This window comes from Microplitis demolitor, chromosome 4 (genome assembly GCF_026212275.2).
Source record: "Microplitis demolitor isolate Queensland-Clemson2020A chromosome 4, iyMicDemo2.1a, whole genome shotgun sequence".
Taxonomy (NCBI): Eukaryota; Metazoa; Arthropoda; class Insecta; order Hymenoptera; family Braconidae; genus Microplitis; species Microplitis demolitor.
This window is the reverse complement of record NC_068548.1, coordinates 9644693-9665892: the sequence shown is the minus strand read 5'-3', so window position 1 is coordinate 9665892 and position 21200 is coordinate 9644693. Positions and strand designations below refer to the sequence as shown.

The following is a 21200-nucleotide window of genomic DNA, read 5'->3' as shown; positions in this document are numbered from 1 at the left end:
TTCTAATATATTTAAATTATATTTAAAATATATCTAGCAATCACCCAAAAATTGGCTATTGAAAATATAATTTTTATACAAATATTATATATTTTTTATGAATTTTTTTTCCATGAGGGACAAATCATTTTACATAAAATCACAACACTACTTTTTTTTTGCAGATGTTATAGCACGGCCTAAATATGTATTTATTTTTTTGAGTTCCGTTTGGATTTTATCATCTGAGTAATTGCGTTTATTTAAAAAATTTTGAAAATGGTATGATACTAATTCAACTTTTCTTGGTGTTAGATCTTTTCTTGCACCGGTATTTTTTTTTAAAATAACCAAATTAAATTATTAATTAAAATAATTAAAATAACCAAATTAAATATTAATTGAAATAATTAATCGGACCAAATTAATAATTAAAAGTAAATTAATAATAAATAAAATTATTATAAAATATACTCGGCACAAAGAAAGATCTATAAGTAAAAGTCGGGAAAGTTGAATGTTGAGTCAGGATTAGAAATGAGATTTTACTAACTAAAACTTAAAATGTTAATTCTCGTGAAATTGAATCAGTATTGTATTGAAGAAAGAATGTTAGTTATTGGAAAGGAATTAATTGAAATTAATTAATTAATAATCATAAATCTTCTCATAAATTAATTAATTAATAAGATGCGTGGCGGGAATAGCCATTTTAAATTCAGTGTGTGTGAAGAAAAGTCCAGGGGACTCGAGTGCAGTATGTGTGTAGGAAATAAATTTTAAAATGTGTAAATAGTTAATAAATAATTCGCGAGGTAACCGATTTTAATCATAAGTCCAAAGGTAGTTGGCAATGTTTTAACTGAGTGTGAGAGTGTGTGTGATGCCAAGGTAGTGGCTATGTAGTTAAGTAAAGTAAGTCCAAAGGTAATTGGCAGAAGTTATAAGGTCAAAAGGTTAATAGTTATAAGGTCTAAAAGTTATAAGGTCCAAAGGTTAATAGTTATAAGGTCTAAAAGTTATAAGGTTCAAAGGTTTAATAGTTATAAGGTATAAGTTATAAGGTATAAGGTCAAAAGTTATAAAATTATAAGGTTTTAATTGAAAGGTTGGGAATTAATAAAGTTAATATTATTGTAATAATTAAATCTAAGTTATTTATAAAATTATCCTTCCTCTTCCTTCTCTTACAATTAAATTTTACACCGACCCTGAGCATTAAGAACCGGTTCTGGAAGACCGTTTAATCCTTCCAGTGGCGCCCTTAAAAAGTAATTTAAGGACGGCCAGAGTAACAGCATAGCCCTGTTATATCCAAATGGCATGTGCCATATTAGTTATAAATTTAGCTGGAGTATCGGAATTACTCGCATTGCGATATAATGCACTTCATATATATAAATTATCTCCGATTACGAACTGATCATTATGTAAATAGTTAATGTTTTCATCTTGTTGCTGTTGTTGTTGAGCTTGTAATAATCGACGTTGATGTTGTCGTGCTAGTAACAGCCGGCGTTGTGTGCTTGCAATCGTTGACGTTGTTGTTGTTGTAGTCCTTGTAATTCTAGTTGTTGTAGTCCTTGTAATTCTGGTTGTTGTAATCCTTGTAATTCTAGTTGTTGTTGTCCTAATTCTTGTTGTTGTAATCCTTGTAATTCTAGTTGTTGTTGTCCTAATTCTTGTTGTTGTTGTTGTCGTTGTAATTCTTGTTCTTGTTGTTGCTGCTTCGGTTCAAATAATCGAACTTTCATATTTCGTTGTCTTGCTTTCATCAACTGCTTTTTTACTGCGTTTGTATTTGAACTCTAAACAAAAAATATATTTATTAAATCAATCGAATAATTTCAATTTCAATCATCAATCAAAAAATATCATATGTACTTTCAGAAAGTGATAAAAGATACCAATAACGAGATTTAATATTTTTATTTGGCTAAAATATCGTGAGCGTCTATTGGCAACTAAATGACATCAGTCAGTTGGTTGAATATTAAATCTTTCATGTTCAAACATTAAAAATTTGCTAAAGTATTAAAAATATATAAACGCAAAAAATATAAGTTTGTTAAACTTCGTTACGTTTGTAAGAAAAAACACAATTGTTTGAATATTTTTTCGCAGACCCTATGAGGAAAATTAATATTAAAAGATATAAAATACATAAAAAATATTTAAATACATGTTATTAAATTTGTATACAATCTATTTTTAATAGCTAACTAACGGTTGAATTTCGCATAAATTTAATTATTTTAAAATGTAATTTAAATATGTCAAATATTTTAGATATATAAAAAATATAAAAATTTTAATTTTAATTTAATTAACAACAAAGGAAGAAAATATTAAAAAATTGTATAAAAAAAAATAATTTTATCAATATTTTTTTCCTATGTTAATGATTGAATAAAAAATATTTTTTTTTTTTTTTTATATCATCATACCGATACTTTTTTTTTTATTTTAAATATATTTTTTTATACAAATTTTATATATATTTGTTTATATTGTATGTATTTTTTAAAATTTTTGATATACTAAATATATATATTAATATTTTTTTTTTTTTTCATAGGAGAGTTCAGTGTCATTCCTATTTAATTTTATGAAAACTTTTAAAGTTTTATGATTTTTAATATTAATTATAATATCTTCTTTACTTTTCAAAATAAAATTTGATAAAATTATAAAATTCTTAAACTGTACTTTGATGATTTTTTTTCGAATTCTATACGATATTTAATGAATCTCTACCTTAACATTCAAATAACAAAAGAAAATTTTATTTACCATGAATTTCTGAATGGAAAAAAAAAATTGCTGGTCAGATTTGCTTCTACACAAATTCATATTACATTAATCAAGTTATTTAATATTTCATAAAAAAACAAACAAAAAAAATCTCACGTTTAATTTTAATTTTTCATTTGGTACTTCTTTATTTTTTTTATAAAAAACATTACTGATAATAACAAAATTATATATCATATCATGATTAAGTTTGAGATATTGTACTACATTTATAATAAACTCATGAATTTTTATAATTTTATAAAAACGTTTCCTTTCAAATTTTGTTTCCATCACTATCAAATTTTTTTGTTTATGAAGAGTTATTTACATATTCCCGTTTAAACTTTGGAAAAATAAAAATAAATCCCTCCTTAAAAATATATTGCCAGTCAAATTTTTTTTTTTTTTTTAAATAATTAAAATATTGAAAAGATATTTTATCTGCCACAATAAAGAAAATCTGCCATTTTTTATAGGTAATTCGAAATTGGTACAAAATATTTAAATAAAAAGAAAACATGTGTTTTATAAAATAATCAATATTAAATTCATATTATTGCTGATATATATTCAAAAAAATGACTACCTTACTAATTTCAGGTGTCAATTTCAATTCATTATTATAAATATTCTCTGACAGATCCGAATCTTCACCCTCTGATATCATTTCTACATTATTTTCGTTCCTTGCTACGGCCTCATTACTATCATCCATGCCTTTTTCTTCTTCATTCTCGAAATTTCTATTTACAAGCAAATTTTGTTCCTTCAAAATCTAAAAAAAGTTTAAAATCATATATTAATATAAATATGAGAACTTCAATACTTATTAATTTTTGTTTTTTAATATTAAATACATGCTATATTGTTAATTTCAGTACTTGCTTTGTGAGCCTTTGAAATTTCGTCAATTTTTTGTTTATTTGCAGTTGCTAAATGTTGCCTCTTATTCTAAAAAAGTAAAAAAGTAGAAAAATAAATCTTTCATGAAAAATATTACTAAATTTTTATCAAAGATGCTTAAAGCAATTACTCGTGCGTACTTTTCTAACTTTTTTAGCCGTTGAAATATAATTGTTTTCGTCGTCTGATGAGGATGAGTCTTCTAAAGATGATAGATTCATAATTTTTTGGATTCGGTATTTCAAGTTTGGATCCTTTAATTTCTCGATTGAATCTGAAATTTTTCATAATTAAGTATTATTGCTACAAAAGTTTGTTTAAAGAACAATATAGGTATAATATAAAATTTTCTATAGAGTTTCTGAGTAATAAAGCGAGATTGCTGATTACGAAAAAATAGGTGATCTGCTTTTTTTTTGACTCAATCACAAATTGAATATAAAAAAAAAAATTTGATTTACATTATATTTCAGATACATAAAAATATATAATCTATTCAGTGAATAACATGAAACAAAAAATATATGATTTTTTTAATATTTTTTTTTTTCCTGTGTTCATGATTAAATTAAAAATATATATTTTTTATGTAACTGAAACATTTTTTTTTTATATTTCCATATATTTATTTCTTATATATTCTAACATATATTATCTATATATTTAAATTATATTCAAAATTTGATCTACAACCGGCCAAAACTTGGCAATTACAAATATATTTTTCTTTTTATAAATCTTTATTCCGGATGACGCACTTTACCGTATACGGCCGTATGTTTGTGTTTCGGCTCTACTGTATTATATACATATATTGTGGGTCTCGAGTTTTTTTTATTTGTCTTAAGTAGCTTTCCGTAAAAACGCCTAAGTACAACCGATATTGATCACTTCTCAATTTAATTTTATTATTGATTGACAACTTAAAATAATAGTTTTTAATTGACTATACCGATAAATGAATTAAAAATTTATTAACTTCTGAAATTGAGCTATGATGAAATTATTGATAATATCTTTTGATTCTTTTGTATTTTAGCTAAATAAATTAACAAGAATTTTTAAATATGTTAGTCTGCAATAGTAGCTATACCTCTTCAGTATGAATAAAGTAATTCGCGTTTATAACTCTTGTAAATAAATTTTATTAGAAAATCTTTATATTTTTATATAAATCACGAATAGCTACATCTCCACAGTATGAATGAAAAGGCACGCGTTGACTGCCCCTGTTACGTTCTGGTTGATGTTTTGGCGCTGGCGTGGTTGAGCGGTCGATTTGAATTGGACGTAATGAGAACTTACATATAATTATAAATAATTATTTAGTAAGGGTTGAACAGCCACCATTCGGTGGTTGAAATAAACTGCTTATTATTTTATATCTCAATCCGATTTATTCAATTGTAAAAGAATGATTTCAATAATGTGAAAATAGACAATTGAATCAATTTATAAATTGTTAAAGTTCGTCTAACAATAACTTCGAAAGGGTGAGAAAGAAGTTGAGTATTTAGTATTGAGCCTGACTGCTCTCTATGATTCTATATTTCAGACTGAATTCTCTTGATCGAGAAAAACTAGAGTAAGTCTCTTATCAATACGAGGCGCTTGGGCATCAGGCCCGCGCATCGTTCGATATAGAGGGGTGGATCGTGATAAGCAATATTCTCCGATGATCCATTCTCCGTTCTCACGCTTTCTCCGTTTTTATTATTAACAAATGAGTCACTTATCTATGAACAAAGTTATCTTAGAACAAAATAGATGTTTGTGCAGCTGCACGTCTCGAGGATTTACTCGAGGCGTCAGCGTTTATTTGTACATAACAAATATTAAGAGAAAAATAACTTTATTAATATGTTTCAAATATTCTAAATAATATCATATTATTTTATATTATTATGTTATGCTATACTATTACATTATATTATATCCTATAATATAGAGTAACTTATTAATTATGCAACTTGCTAAATTATCAATATACATCTTAATTAATTAGTTAGGTCTCAGATCGGTCTCTTAATAATTAGTATTTAAAAATAGTCAGAGACATCTGACGAGCAGGCTGGGACGTAACACCTCCCCACGCGGTAGACAAGCGCCCCGCTTGTTTTGGGCCTTAGCTCTTGTTGGAAATGTAGGTTATTTTCTTTATTGTTTTTTTTGTAACTCTATTTTACCCATCTTCGAGTTTAAGAAATCTAAGTACCGACCTGTGACCTATGACTCGACGCCTGCCTTTTTAGTGGCGACATTAAAAATCCATTTTCTTTCTAATCCGTCTGTTTGTAAATCATGGTAAACATTTTTATAAATATTTCTTCCAATCCTATTTGTTTGGGGATTAAGATAAATTATGCGTCACGTATGCCGTATCTGTGGCCAGAAAATTATCTGAAAATTTATATTTTTTTTGTAAAAAAAAAAAAATTTTAATATATTCTTAAAATTATTTCCCTTTTTTTTCTTTATTTAAAATTTTTTTTTTTTTTTTTTTTTTTTTTTTTTTTTCAAATTATTTTAAAGTAGACTATATACGTATATAAAAAAAAGATTTTACGAATAGGACGAATTCATAAAATTTTCTTGTAAAATTATTAATATTTTCTTTTTAAAAAAAACTTTAAGATATAATGTTTGTAAGAAGTTTATGCTAAGGAGAAAAGAAATTCCAAAACCTTAAACTATTATTTGAATGTGATTTCTTTCCGGTCTTCTTTATGTAATTATTACTATGATTTTAATTTTCTTTTAACTGTTTTAAATGTATTACTTTATCGTAGGTTATAAAAATTTCTTCATTTCTTTGTTTTTCTTTCTATTATTTAGTTAGTTTTTTTTTTTTTTTTTTTTTTTTTTGAGTTTTTAGTATTGTTTTCTGAATATGTTTATTAATGTTAATAAGAATTATTATATTATTACAATGATGTATCTATATTATATCTAAATATTTGTATATATTCATTTATTAGTATTACTTACGACTTTTCTGTCTCTATGTGCTAATTCTGTATATTTGCATATAATTTTTTTGTTTTCCTGCATTTTGCATATTTTTTTTTTTTTTTTTTTTTTTACAATTCTATATAAATTTGCATTAAAATTATCTATTAAACAATATATAAAGAAAAACTTACTCTACAAATTCTTAATTTTACATTAAAATACTATTTGAGTCTATATACTGTTAAAAAAAATTATTTTTTTTTCTGTCTTCTTTTTTTTTTTTTTTTTTTTTTTTATTTTTAATTTTTTTATGAAAGTTTATAGACTGGAAGCTTATTTTTTTTCTTAGCATTATTACTCAATTTCAATCCGTAGCAGATATTATTGATACTATCATTCTTATTAAAATTTGTGTATAGACAGTAAATTCATTCATTAATTATATAACCATTCATTAATTGTATAACCCTCTTTAAGTTTACTCTCTACTCGAACAAACATTGCCGTTTTCGTTTAAGCTTTTAAAACGAAATATTCTCCTTCTGTTAATGATATTTGTAGATTATTTAAATGTTGAAATGTTACCGTATTGTCTACTAAATTTATTATTCCGCCGTGTTCTCGTAAAAATTCCATGCCAAGTATGCCCGTATAATCTAAAGGAAATTCGTCCGGTATTATATGAAAATAAGTGTCCTTATTAAAAATTTGTATTTTTACTCTACCCAAAGTGATAGCCTCGGAGACACCGTTTAATTTGTAACAATATGATTCGTCGATTAATTTTTTATATTTTACTTCCCCGTATTTTATTAAATTTAAATTACATCCGGTGTCTACTAAAATTTTCCCATAGCTAGATATTATATCTTTGGATCTGAACATAATTGACGTAGGTTTATAATCAATTGACATGGCACCCACGGAATAAGTTTTTGTCGGTATTCTTAGTTTTTATTTAAATTTTGGCAATGAATTGCTACGTTTTCCATCGGAGCGCCGACTCGAGGGAACGCTTGGTCGTTTCCCGTACCTGTACTCGGTTTTGCATTTAAACCGTCGCGTTTTCCTTCATTATAAATTTTTTTACGACAATTGTTTACTGAATGACCGTTCATTTTACAATAATCACATTGAAGAATATTTTTGTTTATAATTTGATTAGATTCAATATTTTTTCTTTGAATTAAAATTCTACATTCCTCAATATTATGATTGTTTCTTTTGCAAAAATTACAAAATTTATTTGGGTTGTTTCGATTTTTATTATTAACCTGTTCCGATTTTTCACGACTGTTTCTGTTATAATTTTTATTAAATTGCTGATAAGGATTCAAATTTCGAATGTGGTGATTATTTTGGTTAATTGTGTTGTGTGGGTTTGGGTCTTGGATTGCGAAACAATTTTTATTTGAATTATTATCGAATGGCTTGAAAAGTTTATTTATATTTTTCATTTGCTGTAATTTTTGTTCCGCTTTAATTGCTGCCGTAGCGGCTGTAGCAAGATCCGCGAATTCGTCATTGTGTAAAAATAAAGCAAGTCTTGGTTCTAAACCCGAAATAAATGCTTGTACCGCGGTTTCTTTAGTCAAAACTATTTTTTCATCTTTACTATTACCGCCTGTATCCGCGATTTCTGAGCAAGTGTCCTGTAAATGTTTATTCACTCTATGGTAAAAGTCCATTACGCGTTCACTCGATTTTTGCTCCAAGTCATTAAATTCTTTTAACCAAACTGAAACTTGTTTGCTTAATCTAAAATTTAAATTTAAAAATGCAATAAATTCGTCTATTGTTTTTACGTTTGACCCGCTTACTCTAATTAAAGGTTCGCCTTTACATTTGGATTTTAATATTCTAACGAGCGCGTCCTCGTTTATTTCTCTTAGATATTCTTTCGCGTCTTTGCATGCCTGTATGAATGATTCTACTGGATAACTTATACCATCAAAGTCTGGTATAGTTTTGAAAAATTCCTTGTAATCGAATTTGTTATTTACAGTTGACTTATTCGTTAAATTAAGATTGGGAGGTAATTGGTGTGAAGTACCCACGGGTGGATTTCTTTCGAAATGTGTTTTTAATTGTTGAGCAATAGCTGCTTGACAGTTTTCTTCAAATTTATTTTTCATTTCAAGTTTTTCTGCTAGTAATTGTTCGATTTGAGCTTTTAACGCTAGTACTTCATTTTGGGTTTCCGTAAGGGAAACTTCCATTTGTTCAAGACTCATTATTGTTTATATAGATATTTCGAACATCTTAATTAATTAGTTAGGTCTCAGATCGGTCTCTTAATAATTAGTATTTAAAAATAGTCAGAGACATCTGACGAGCAGGCTGGGACGTAACACCCCCCCATGATAAAATTATATATCAAAAAAATATATGTTAAAATAAAAAAAAATATATATATGTATATATTCAAAATACATGAAAAATATATAAAATTTGTATACAATATATTTTTAATAGTTAACTGACCGTCGATTTCTATATAAATTTTGAATGTTATTTAAATATATTTAGAAATTACATGTATGTAATAGAATAAAGTATATTAAAAATTTACATATAATTATTGAAAAAAATATCGATCTGATGATATAAAAAAAAAAAAATTATTGACAATACATTACATAGGATATGTAAAAAACGTAACTATTAAGAAATTTTAACAAACAATATTTTTAATTTAATTATGAACATAGGAGAAATCAAACAAAAAATATATGATTTTAGAAACATTTTTTTTCTATCTTGGTAAAAAAATAAAAAATTTATTTTTCATATTTTAATAATTATATTTTTTATATATGAGAAATATATTGTTAATATAAATATATATATATATATAAATAAATAAATAAATATGTATATACATATATATGTATATATATATATATATATATATATATATTGAGACAAACCACTTTTCTTTTCGCGATTTTTACCAGCAGCCACCAGAATTCGCGGGTTTAACCCTGGCTTAGGCTGGCCTCTAACAAATTTTATTTTATTGGGACAGAGCAATGGGCTAGGGTTTTTGCAAAGCAAGGACCCGCACTTATTCAAACTCGGCAACGTATATGAAAATTCATTAACTTACCTCACGGCTTATTATTTATAAATTATCTCTGATAATTACTTCAATTATCTTATGTAGCTTAATTAATAGGTATTATATCTTATTAAATAATTTTACCAGTATTTTAAAAGATGAATAAAAGATAATAGGTAGAAAGGAAAGTATGCAAGTTTATTGCCAGTTATAATAATTTCAATTACTTACAATAAATGTTTTCGAAGAATACAATCAATGTGGTCCAAATAATAGTCGATGGCCACGTGGAAATCGTTAATTATCGCACTCATTTTATTCTTTATAAATAATACGCTGATACTACAGATGTATCAGCGGTAACGTAATGATAAATTTAATAAATCAAACTTATTTTGTACTAAAATAATAATATATAATAGACAATGAAATCGCATGCTAAGTTGCCAGTTAAAGATAAAGTATAGTAATAAAATTTAATAGTAATGAACTGATATAATGCAAGTAAAATTGCCAGCTAACAATAATTAATTTAGGATATTTAAGTAAATCTAAACGCTACTAGATCCAAGATCGAAGTGATTGACCGATAATTGAAGGCCTGGGACTCGCCTCTGAACTCTGTCCCCACTTCACCCTTACGGTCATGCGTCAACGTGAAAATTAGTCATGTGACCACGGCACTATGACTTGTGTAGTTTCAGACGGCAACAAGTGAGGGGAAAATGGGAACCGCAAGGCTGAGGACGACGAAGACAATTCACATTGTTTCAACCCCCCCCCCCCCCCCCCCACTAAGCCAAGGTTGCCCTTTTGACCTCTCATCTAGGTTGTCTGAAAGTATTGCGAGTAGATCGCCAGATATGCAAGTAGATTGCCAGTGATAATTATACAATAGTTATATACAAAAAAAAATATGTACATTTAAATTATTTACAGTGGTGCGAATAAATCTCCCGAAAATTGCAAGTTACTTGCCAGCATAAAAAAAAAGATTTTCAATTGAAAAATCTTTGCCAGATAGCAAGTTTCTAAAAATTCTGCGATTTAATCGCCAGTAGTGCAAGTCAATTGCCAGTCATTTTTTAAAGTGCGAGTCAATCGCCAGCTATGCAAGTAGATTGCCAGTAAAAAAAAAATAATTTTGAAAACGATCGCAAGCCGTTAGGAGTATTGTGACTCAAGTTCCCAAGTCCAGCCACTCTAATCTCGAGCCCACCTCGATTCTGGGACTTCGATCTAGATCAGGAAATCTTCACGACTTACGAACTAGAAAATAAAATATACAATAGAAATAAAAATATAATTTTAAATATTTGTTTCCCACAGCCTCTGGGCTGAAAAAAGAGAAAAAAGGAAAAAAATAGTAATTTTTCTGCTACCAACTGCTACAGGACTCGAAGCTGTAATTGAAAATTATTACAATTGGCAACAATAATAAAATGAATCAATGAGATGAGTATGAGATTATGTGTATATGTTTATTTGGATGTACATCTAAATCGGTACGGTAATAGGAAAAAAAGTGTGTAAATTCATTCCGGTTTACTCGTCGCTCGCAGATGACTTCGATGGAAGCGCTCGATATCCTCTAGAGTGTACTTCGTTGAGATCCAATCTTTGTACCCCGGGTATCTGCGATTACATGCGCTACAGTGCGGATCGAACAACTGAGCCGGAATCCCGCAGCCTTGACAACGTCCCCGAATGTAATCTTTGTAATTTTTATCGTGTGGACGGAAGCACGTTGCCGTCGTCACTTGGTCTTGATAGGATACGTGGCACATGTCAGGTCGCCATGGTAATTGACATTCGGCAATTTTGTGATCTCGTTGCCGACAATTTTGACAAGCGTTGGAAATAAACAACGACTGAGCTTGGGTCGTTACCGTCTGTGTCCATGATTCCCTCAATTCTGTATAACATATCAGAGGCTTGACAGTGACACTAATTTTTTCGATCGCTTTGCAGAAGGTTGTGTAATCCAGAAAGTGAACACCGTTATGGATCACAACTTGTGGTGTTGGCTGGAGCAGGTGGTAAGCCGGACAAGAATTGTTTGGAGGCGTCTGTAGGTTGCAATGGAACCTCATACCTTGGCGCTGGAGCTGTCTGCGAATACGGTAACGAGTTAGCAAAAGTTACCATCTGGATCTTAGTCTTGAGGTCCTTAGGAATAGCTCCCGAAGCTTGTAGTGTCGAAACTTCTTTTTCAGATAACTCTTGACGAGCCATTCGCCTGGCAAGCAATGATGATGTGGAAATCTGGCATCTTTTGACGATGAGCGTTGATAGGCGCCATCACGAATCTTGAGTCCAGGATTTGGACCGCAAGCTGACGATTGCTGATCCAGTAACGGAAGCACTGATTTATTATTTGAAGTGATGCCAATATCATATTCTACTTTGACTGGAGTAGAGGTTGTAGCTGAGGTTGTTGTTGTCTGACAGCTGATTTCAGTGACAGTCAGTTGTGTTTTCAAATTGACCGCCTGGAGTTTCTTAGCAAATTCTTCTGGGCTTGGCAATTTAATGCCTGCGATCATTTTCTGGCTTCGCTGGAATTGCTCAGTTAACTGATCAAGTCGTGCCGTGAGGTTTGTTGTAAGACTTGACTCTGGTTGCGGAGTGACTGGAGGCATTTTCAGAGATTCTAATTGCGTTTTGAGTTCGGCGACTTGATCGGTGTTGGTTTGAACGACAATTTGCAGATCTTCTAACTTCTCGTCGATGCGTTCCATCCACTGGATGTCAAATCTTGATGCCCCAGATGGTATTGACGTGACCACAGGACGGTGACTTATGGCACGGTCAGTACGAGCATGAAGCTTACTAAATTCGTCTTTCATAAATTTAGTAAGTGTCTCGAACATTGCTGAAGTTGGTGTCGCAGTTGGACTCGACACGTATAGTGCAGACGATGGACGACCAAAGTCGAGGCCAGTTGTAGTTTGCCATGGCGGCAACGCAAATCGGAGTCCAGTTGATGTCGCTGACCCAGTAGATCATGTTGGTGATGCTGCGACGGTTGTTGCAATTACAGGTGCAGCCGGTGACGAAGTTGGTGTTGTCTTCTCAGTAACAGGGGGTAATTCAGAGGTGGATGTTGATGCGGTGTTAAATGCGAGTGATAATGAGTCAGATGATGGTATGACTGCATGAATTGATGACAATTCAGTATCAGACACCTCGGCCTCGGACTCATGAGATGAGGCTTCAGTATCTGATCCTGAGTTTCCATGTATTTTCACTTTCATGATGGATGATCTGAAATATATCGAGAATAATCAGTTACGTCTTCGAGAGCATCTAGGAATTTTTAAGTCATTGTAATAATATGTGCCAATATCGTTACCGGCATTATCTTGTAGTTCGACTACTAGAGGACTTAAAATTTTAGAGACAATCGCGGGTCCCGAATATTTTGGTGCTAATTTTGCACTATAACCATCAACTTTCTTACTTAATTTTTTATTTAGATTGTCACGTAACGATTCAAATTATTTAATTTTTATTTAGTTATAAGCTGAATATTTTAATTATATATATTTGAATTTGAACCGTTACGCGGGCATTCCGCCATTTCGCCGATGGAGACAGCGGTCCGTGCACGGTGCTAGCGCATGCGCGCTGGGTATGTGTGAGCACATGTGTAAATGAATATTAATTTATAATTTAAAAATGCAAATAATTGATTTGTGTATAATTTAAGCTTTTGTTTATGATTTTGGAACAGTTGGGATGCATAATCCAGCGTAGCATTATGCCCCAACGATTGTTTAATGTATTATTTGATTGAAACTTGTCATCCGACTAAGGATGTGAGTTAGTCGAAAAATTGACTGCCGGGTAACGGTAAATCGATACCTCGGCTATGATCCCGACGTCAATTCGATAATTTTGAATAATTATTATTTCAGTTACCGGGTAAAATAAAAATAGGAATAAGTTATAAATAAATAGTTCATATATTTAATTAATTAATCATGTGTCATTCAGGTATTGAAAGATTATTTTTATATTTTATATTTTTAATTTAAAACTAGGCCCAGGGCTAATAAAAATATTTATAATAGTAATTAAGGGCGACGGTGGTGCCACGTGTGCGACGACCAACAGGTGGAGGTTGAAGTAATTAAATCAGAAAGATACGGACTAGCATCGTGGATAGACGCTAAACATTATTATCCGGATAATTGTGGATTAATCAGTGATTGATACAGACAAAGATAGTTAATTAAGTTAATTTACCGGGCGTATTAGATTGATATTTGCTACAAAATATATTATTTCTTTTTATCATTGGAGAATCTTGAGTAAGTACTTTGAATTTCTTTCACGGCATATTTTCTCACGTGATAACCTCCCCCCCGGTAGTTGTTGGTCGCCGCGGCGAGGAAAATTAATTAATAAATAATTGATACTGGATGATACATGATTTCTATTGTTTATAATTATCATTAATTATTATTATCATTTGTTATTGGTGGATTTATTCTGATATTATTGCGCATATATATATATATATATATATATATATATATATATATATATATATATATATATATATGAGTTGAGTGCAGCGTTGGGAAAGCGTTGCCGGTATACCTATATATACACGTATAGTATACATAGCTATAGAGCGCATACAGTACTTGAGTAAATTCCTCAAGTACTGATGTCAGCACTCGGGTGAAAGATTCCCGAATTATTATAATTATTATTTTTATTTGAAATATCTGTACGATATTATCAATTATTATTTATATTTATTATGATTTAAAATAATTAAGTAACTTTATATTCGGTGATTTATTTATTTATGTACCCCAGCGGTAAAAATTATTAATGAGATTTCTATACTAAAATTATAATTTAACTTTTTATTTTAAATTTATAAATTTGTTTAATACCGAGGAATTTATCTTTTTGAGTGTGAGTGAGGATAAATTCCGTGTCTTTCTCCCTCTCACAAGTGCTGAGAGAGTAAAATAAAGTAAAGAGATTATTATTATTCATTATATTGGATATATTCGGATGAAACAATTGGTTTCTTTTATTTAATATTAAAATTAATATTGATAATTAAATTAAATTATATTTATTTTGGGTTGAGTTTATGTAATGTTATTTTTTTCATAATCACCGAGTGTTATTATTGTTCTAAATTTACCTTAAATCAAATATTGTGTAAAATTATAATTTTATATTGTTTATACAAATTAAATACGTGGAAACCAACAGCTGTCGGGGAAAATTTAATATTTATTTTCCCTGGATCTTTTCCTACTACTTAATTTCACCTTTCTGATCTTATTTATTATTTGTAATATAATTATTTATTGTACATTTACTATTTATCTTTTTTTATTATTCATTTTATTTCTCTCAATTGTTTGTCCGCTTTGTCGCGAGTCACTTGCTCGGATTTTCCCTCGCAGATTTTCCCCTGAATTAAATTTTGTCCGTTTTAGGATAAACGGTTTGGCACCTGCGTGCACTAACCCAGCCTGAGGAGCTGGTCCAGGCACAACATTTAACTATCATTTATAATTTAATCATTATTTAAATTTTTGTAGTTTATTTTAATCTGGTCTCGATATTTATCATTTAATATCGTTTATTATTATTTATTATTATTATTATCACGCGTGGGCGACCTCATACGCTATATCGAGGGAGTTCGCGTCTCCGTCGCGAAAATCGAGTAGATATACGTTATAAGATAATAGACTTGATCACCGATTTTTAAATCTATTGGGATATCAGAAAATTTTTGTTCATGTTGTTTACGCGTGCGTTCCCGAGCTTTTAACATATTTTGCTCAACAAAATGTCTCAGTTCAACTGCACGGTCCATTCGGGCTTGCCAAACGGTAACGTCAGATACGTCTAGATTTTCAAGAGGATCGGTGTCATTAATCAGTCGTGCGTCACGTCCGTGGTTCAAATAGAATGGGGATACACCCAAAGCAGTGTGTACTGAGGTATTGTACGTGAATTTTAAATCATCGAGATGTTCATCCCAGTCTTTTTGATTTTTACTCGTAAACGCGACAGTCATGGGTTTAATTGTACGATTACAACGTTCAACAGGATTTGCGCAAGGGTGACCGATAGGAGTTGGTGTAAATTTTATATTATATTGATTGATTAAATTAATTATGTCTTTATTTATGAATTCTTTGCCATTATCTGAAATAATTTGGCAAGGAGGACCCCAGTGATTAAATACAGCCATCAGGTGATGTTTTATGATTTTACCGGATTGTTGTTTCAAAGGAAATATTTCAAGATAACGAGTATAAAGGTCTTCGATAACCAGAGCATATTGATTCCCCATAGTTGAACGAGTGTATGGGCCAATTGTGTCAATCGAGATAATAGACCAAGGTTGAGTTGGTGGTCTCGTTCCGATGTATCCTTGCGGTTTTGCCTGGTCACTTTTAGTCATTATACAAGTCTCGCAAGCTGAAACGTATGCTGAAACATCTTTGAACATTCCTGGCCAGTAAAAATGATCTCGTATCCGTTGATAAGTTTTGTCAATCCCAAGATGACCCGATTGAGCTTCACAGTGTGCTTTCTCGATAGCTGGACGAATTTCTGATTCAGTTAGAACAACTTTCCAAAGATTTAATTCACCAAGTATTTCCTTCACAGCTAATGGACGGTAAAAATACAACTTGTCATCCTCATATTTCCATTCACGATAATTCTCCGGATATTTTTTGACAACTCGGACTTTCTCATCATACCAAGCAGAATTTTGAGCAATTACACACAGTGATGATGGATTAGAATCAGAAACAGTTAAATCAGCAGTCTCTGGTTCTTCATACCGACGCGAGAGTGCGTCTGGAGCTTCGTTTTGTGTATCCCGATAATGAACAACTTCTATGTCATAAGCGGAAATGTCAATTGCCCACCTGGCTAATCTACCTGCAGGATCTTTTAGCGAATGAAGCCATTTTAATGCGGAATGATCAGTGTAGACCGTGACTGGTAAACCTTCGATGTAACCGCGTAATTTCCGTAAGGGCCACACGACAGCAAGACATTCTTTTTCTGTTGTTGTATAATTCATTTCTGCTTTATTTAACGGTCGACTCAGACAGATAATTAAATTTTCCCGATCGAGTTCTGGATCATACTGAGTTAAAACAGAACCTAACCCAGTGTTGCTAGCATCGGTATATAGATGATAAGATAAGTCTGGACGTGGCAATGACAATGTTGCGGCTTTTAACAGAGCTTCTTTCGTTTCCTCAAAAGCTTTTTCTTCGACATCTGTCCATTCCCACGGAACTCGAGTACTTGTTAATTTGTTCAAAGGACCTTGAACTTGTGCGACCTTTTTAAGATGTTTATGGTACCAGTTGACTAATCCATTAAATCTTTGCAGTTCCTTACGGTTTGTAGGTCGTTTATAATTTGCAATTGGCTCCGATCGAGCTGAATCAGGTTTCAAACCATCTTCATTAATGATGAAGCCCAAAAAATGAACTTCAGAGCATCCACAATGACTTTTTTCTTCGTTCATTTTTATTCCAGCCTTACGGAATCCTTCAAAGACAGCTTGAAGAAGAATTTTATGCTCTTGTAAATCATCACAAATTATTATCCAATCGTCAAGATAGGCGAAGATTTTATTTTCTGCTTCAATATATGAAAACTGGGTTTTTAATGACTCAATAATTTTTCGTCGTAACGTATCGGAAACTTCTTGGTACGTGCCTGGTGCATTTGTGAGACCGAATGACATCCGAATCCATTCAAATAACCCTCGTCCCTCTACACAAAATGCTGTGTACTGGTGGCTATTTGGCTCAACTAAAACATGATGGAAGGCATCACTGACATCAAGTACCGAAATTACTTTAGCACCTTGAAGGCTTGACAAAATGCGATGCATAATTGGTAGTGGATAAGCAGATTTTTTCGTGACTTTATTTAATGGCCGGTAATCGATGCACATGCGCCAAGTATTGTTCTTTTTGTGTACCATAACTGGAGAACATGCCCAAGCACTATCTGAAGGCTGAATATAACCCTTCGCGAGTAATTCATCGACTTTGTCTTGCATCACTTTCATTACTGGTGGACTTCTACGGTATGGTTTAGTACGTATTGGAGTATCATCTGTCAATTCGATACGATGTTGAATTAAATGCGTTGAACCCAACTAGAATTGTTTATTTTTCTCAAATTCTTTTGCTAGAAATTTTTCAAGATCGACGCGTTCAGCTGACGACAGTACATTTAATGATGTTTGATTTATAAATCCGGACCGAGAGAAAAATGTATGAGTGACGTTACTGGTATTTAATTTCCAAGTACTCTCCTTGGAATTTACTTGGATGTCTGCTAGTTGCCAGAAATCAAGACCAAGAATTACTGGAGTTTTCGCTCACCAACTTGTCAGCAATTTGATCGAGAGGAGTTGAAAAGTCAATTAAATCAGCATCAGGATTTTCCGAAACGTTACCAACCAGTTTTGAAGTATCAGCAGCAATGGGATAGTTTAAAAAGAATTATCCATTACTGATAATAAATTCAGGAGCATCCGGATTTAATTGAGTCGACTTAGGTTTAACATCATTAATTTCAATCAGCATATCCGAGTTATTCGTTGACACTGAAGCCCTGGTAACATGGTTGGTGTCTACCAAGGCGCTTACGCGTTTTTTGGAGACGAAGGGCGAGAACGAAGAGGTAATCCCGCCTTAATGCGCAATTCATCGGTTACTGGTCTACAGCAAACGTCGGCAACATGACTAATTTTTCCGCAACGACCGCAGACAGGAGCTTTCGTTGCATTATTATTCGATCCCGGAGTTGAATTGAATCTTGCCGGTGACGTATTAACAGTATTTTGATCTAATCTTTCTAAAATGGTTTTCATTAAAAACTCAAAATTATTTAATAAAGTAGAAGACTCAAAATGTACATTTTTACTAGATGGATTTGACTGTGCTGGATTTTGAGTGTATTTAGAATTATGAAAATTTTTATTATTGTTAAAATTATTATATCTATTAAAATTATTATTTCTATTAAAGTCATTGTTTGCAAAATTATTGTTGGATGATACAGTAGAAGGCTGTGAAGTCTCTATACTATTTAATTGATCTATTTCCGTGCTTTTGATAGAATTTAACTGGCTACGAGTTTTGATTCTACTGTTATTTTCTTTACGATTTTTAAAATGAGGGTTCAGCGCATCAGCCGTCGACTGCCAGGCGCTGGCCCGCGTATATAATTCAGCGTAAGTCAGAATAGTCGTATCCGAAAATTTTTGTAAAAACTGAGAATTAAATCGCGAAGTTATAATTCGAATTTGCTTCATTTGTGGTAACGGATCAGGTAAGCCAGGCATGGCGAACTGCTGTCCGTTCGCTTGCGTTGCCGAAATGGGTGCATGTGGATGTGGGATGACTGGGCGAGTGGAGGGAGGATTTGCCGCTTGGGACGTCACAGTGGCAGCAGAGAATAACTCTCTCGGCATCCACATGCTTGATGCGTCTGGTCGAAATCATGGGGGTGGCAATTGAGCACCTGGAGGTCGCAAGACCGTGCTCGATATGCGACGCAAATGCTGACGTTCTGCCCGCAAAGCTTCAATTTCCGTCTGAAGGCCCGAAACTACATTTTGTAATACGGCAACGGAGGTCGTATTTTGGGACTCTGAAATTGGTGCAATCCCACTAACGTTGTGCGAGTGACCATTCACGTTACCGCTCAAACTCGTAATACAAACATGGTTATTATTATTTACCGATTGATTTTGGGTATAAATGGTACTGTTATGTATTTCATCGTTCTGTGTAAGATCAACAAGATCCTCCATTGCGCTCGATGTGGTAGGAAAGTGAATAAGATTGTCAGGGTTAGTAGCCGAGGTGACTGGGAGCGATGCTTGTGGAATCGGCGTTCTCGGTAGCGTCATTTCGGCGGGAAAACTGTCTCAGTCAGTTCTTATCAAAATACTAATTTATAAACTTTTATTATTGATAATTTTTGTTTAATCCGAACTGATGATAATCTTGTCGGATTATAAATAGATTTATTTAATCACGGATTATTGTAATACGAAACTTTTATAACTGTCAAGATTAATTATTTATAACTTAATAGTTTATTTAAGTTATTGAGATTCTCGATGACTAATAAAAATTTTGTTTAATACTTCAATAACTTATTTTGGTTATTGAAATTTTCAATGGCTCATAAAATTCTTATTTATTACTGCAAGAATTCTATTGATAATGTACTTAAGTGCTTAGTTTATTTGAGAACAATTTTGTCGAGCAAAAGATATTTTGTTTTAAACCCGAAACGAATATAGTAATCTTTTGTGTCGTACAGAACGTAATAAATTTCTTTACTTAGAAAATATTCGAACCAAAGTTTTATTTTAATATTTTAAGTATTTATTTTATTATTTACTTTGGGTTGTCTTTGTGCGTAAGCAGAGAATCCTAAGCTGTAACGAAATAAATACTAGTGTCTCGGGTTACAACGCGTGTAACTAGTGTACGCTCAAAGTCAAAGTATAACGAAATATTTATGGGAACGAAACCGGCACACAATATTACAATGATAAATAATTTATAATAAATTGATAATAATTAGAATAAATAAATTGAAAAAGCAATTAAATATTTTATAAAATTTTGATGCAGATAATGAATTATGAAATGTAATGGAATGATGAATGTAGAGAAATGAAATTGTTAATACTGGTAAAAATTTCGAAATTATCACTGGAAATTGTATAAAGTTTTTACTGCAAAGCAAAACGGAGGTCGTATTTTGGGACTCTGAAATTGGTGCAATCCCACTAACGTTGTGCGAGTGACCATTCACGTTACCGCTCAAACTCGTAAAACAAACATGGTTATAAAAAAAATATAATTATTATAATATTAAAAATAAATTTTAAATTCAATAATCAACACAAGGAAAAAAAATATTTAAGAAATCATATATTTCTTGTTTGATTTTTTCAATAATGATGATTAAATTATAAATACTTTTTTTTATATTTCATACAAGTAATTTTTATATATTAAAATAAAATTTAAAATATATATAAAAATCGGCGGTCAGATAACTATTAAAAATAAATTGTCAACAAATTTTATATATTTTTTATGCATTTTGAATATATACAGATATATATATATATATATATATATATATATATATATATATATATATATATATATATACACATTTTTTTTTTATTTTAACATATATTTTTTTGTTAAATAATTTTGCAATGGGGGGGAGTTAACGCGTGTCTTTTCATTCATACTGTAGAGATATAGCTATTCGTGATTTATACAGAAATATATAGATTTTCTAATAAATTTTATTTACAAGAGTTGTAAACGCGTGTTTCTTTATTCATACTAAAGAGGTATAGCTACTGTTTCAGACTAACATATTTAAGAATAATTGTTAATTTATTTAGCTCAAATACAAAAGAGTCAAAAGATATTAT

The 21200-nt window shown here is 30.9% G+C and overlaps 1 protein-coding gene across 3 annotated transcripts in view; it reads right to left on the bottom strand.

Annotated features, from left to right (window-relative positions):
* Window positions 1-678: 678 nt before the first annotated feature.
* The window catches only part of LOC128667586 (ataxin-8-like), a 69098-nt gene continuing 48576 nt past the window's right edge, over window positions 679-21200 (bottom strand). The window contains exons 1-5 of one of the 3 annotated variants that reach the window (XM_053738280.1): window positions 4772-4863; window positions 3819-3952; window positions 3657-3726; window positions 3362-3550; window positions 679-1787 (exon numbers count right to left, since the gene is read on the bottom strand). In XM_053738280.1, the coding sequence (XP_053594255.1) occupies window positions 1482-1787; window positions 3362-3490 (435 nt within the window). In that variant the 5' untranslated portion in view covers window positions 3491-3550; window positions 3657-3726; window positions 3819-3952; window positions 4772-4863 and the 3' untranslated portion in view covers window positions 679-1481. Of the gene's footprint in view, window positions 1788-3361; window positions 3551-3656; window positions 3727-3818; window positions 3953-4771; window positions 4864-21200 lie in introns of those variants that run through there. The other 2 variants (XM_053738281.1, XM_053738279.1) reach the window with 2 other exon arrangements.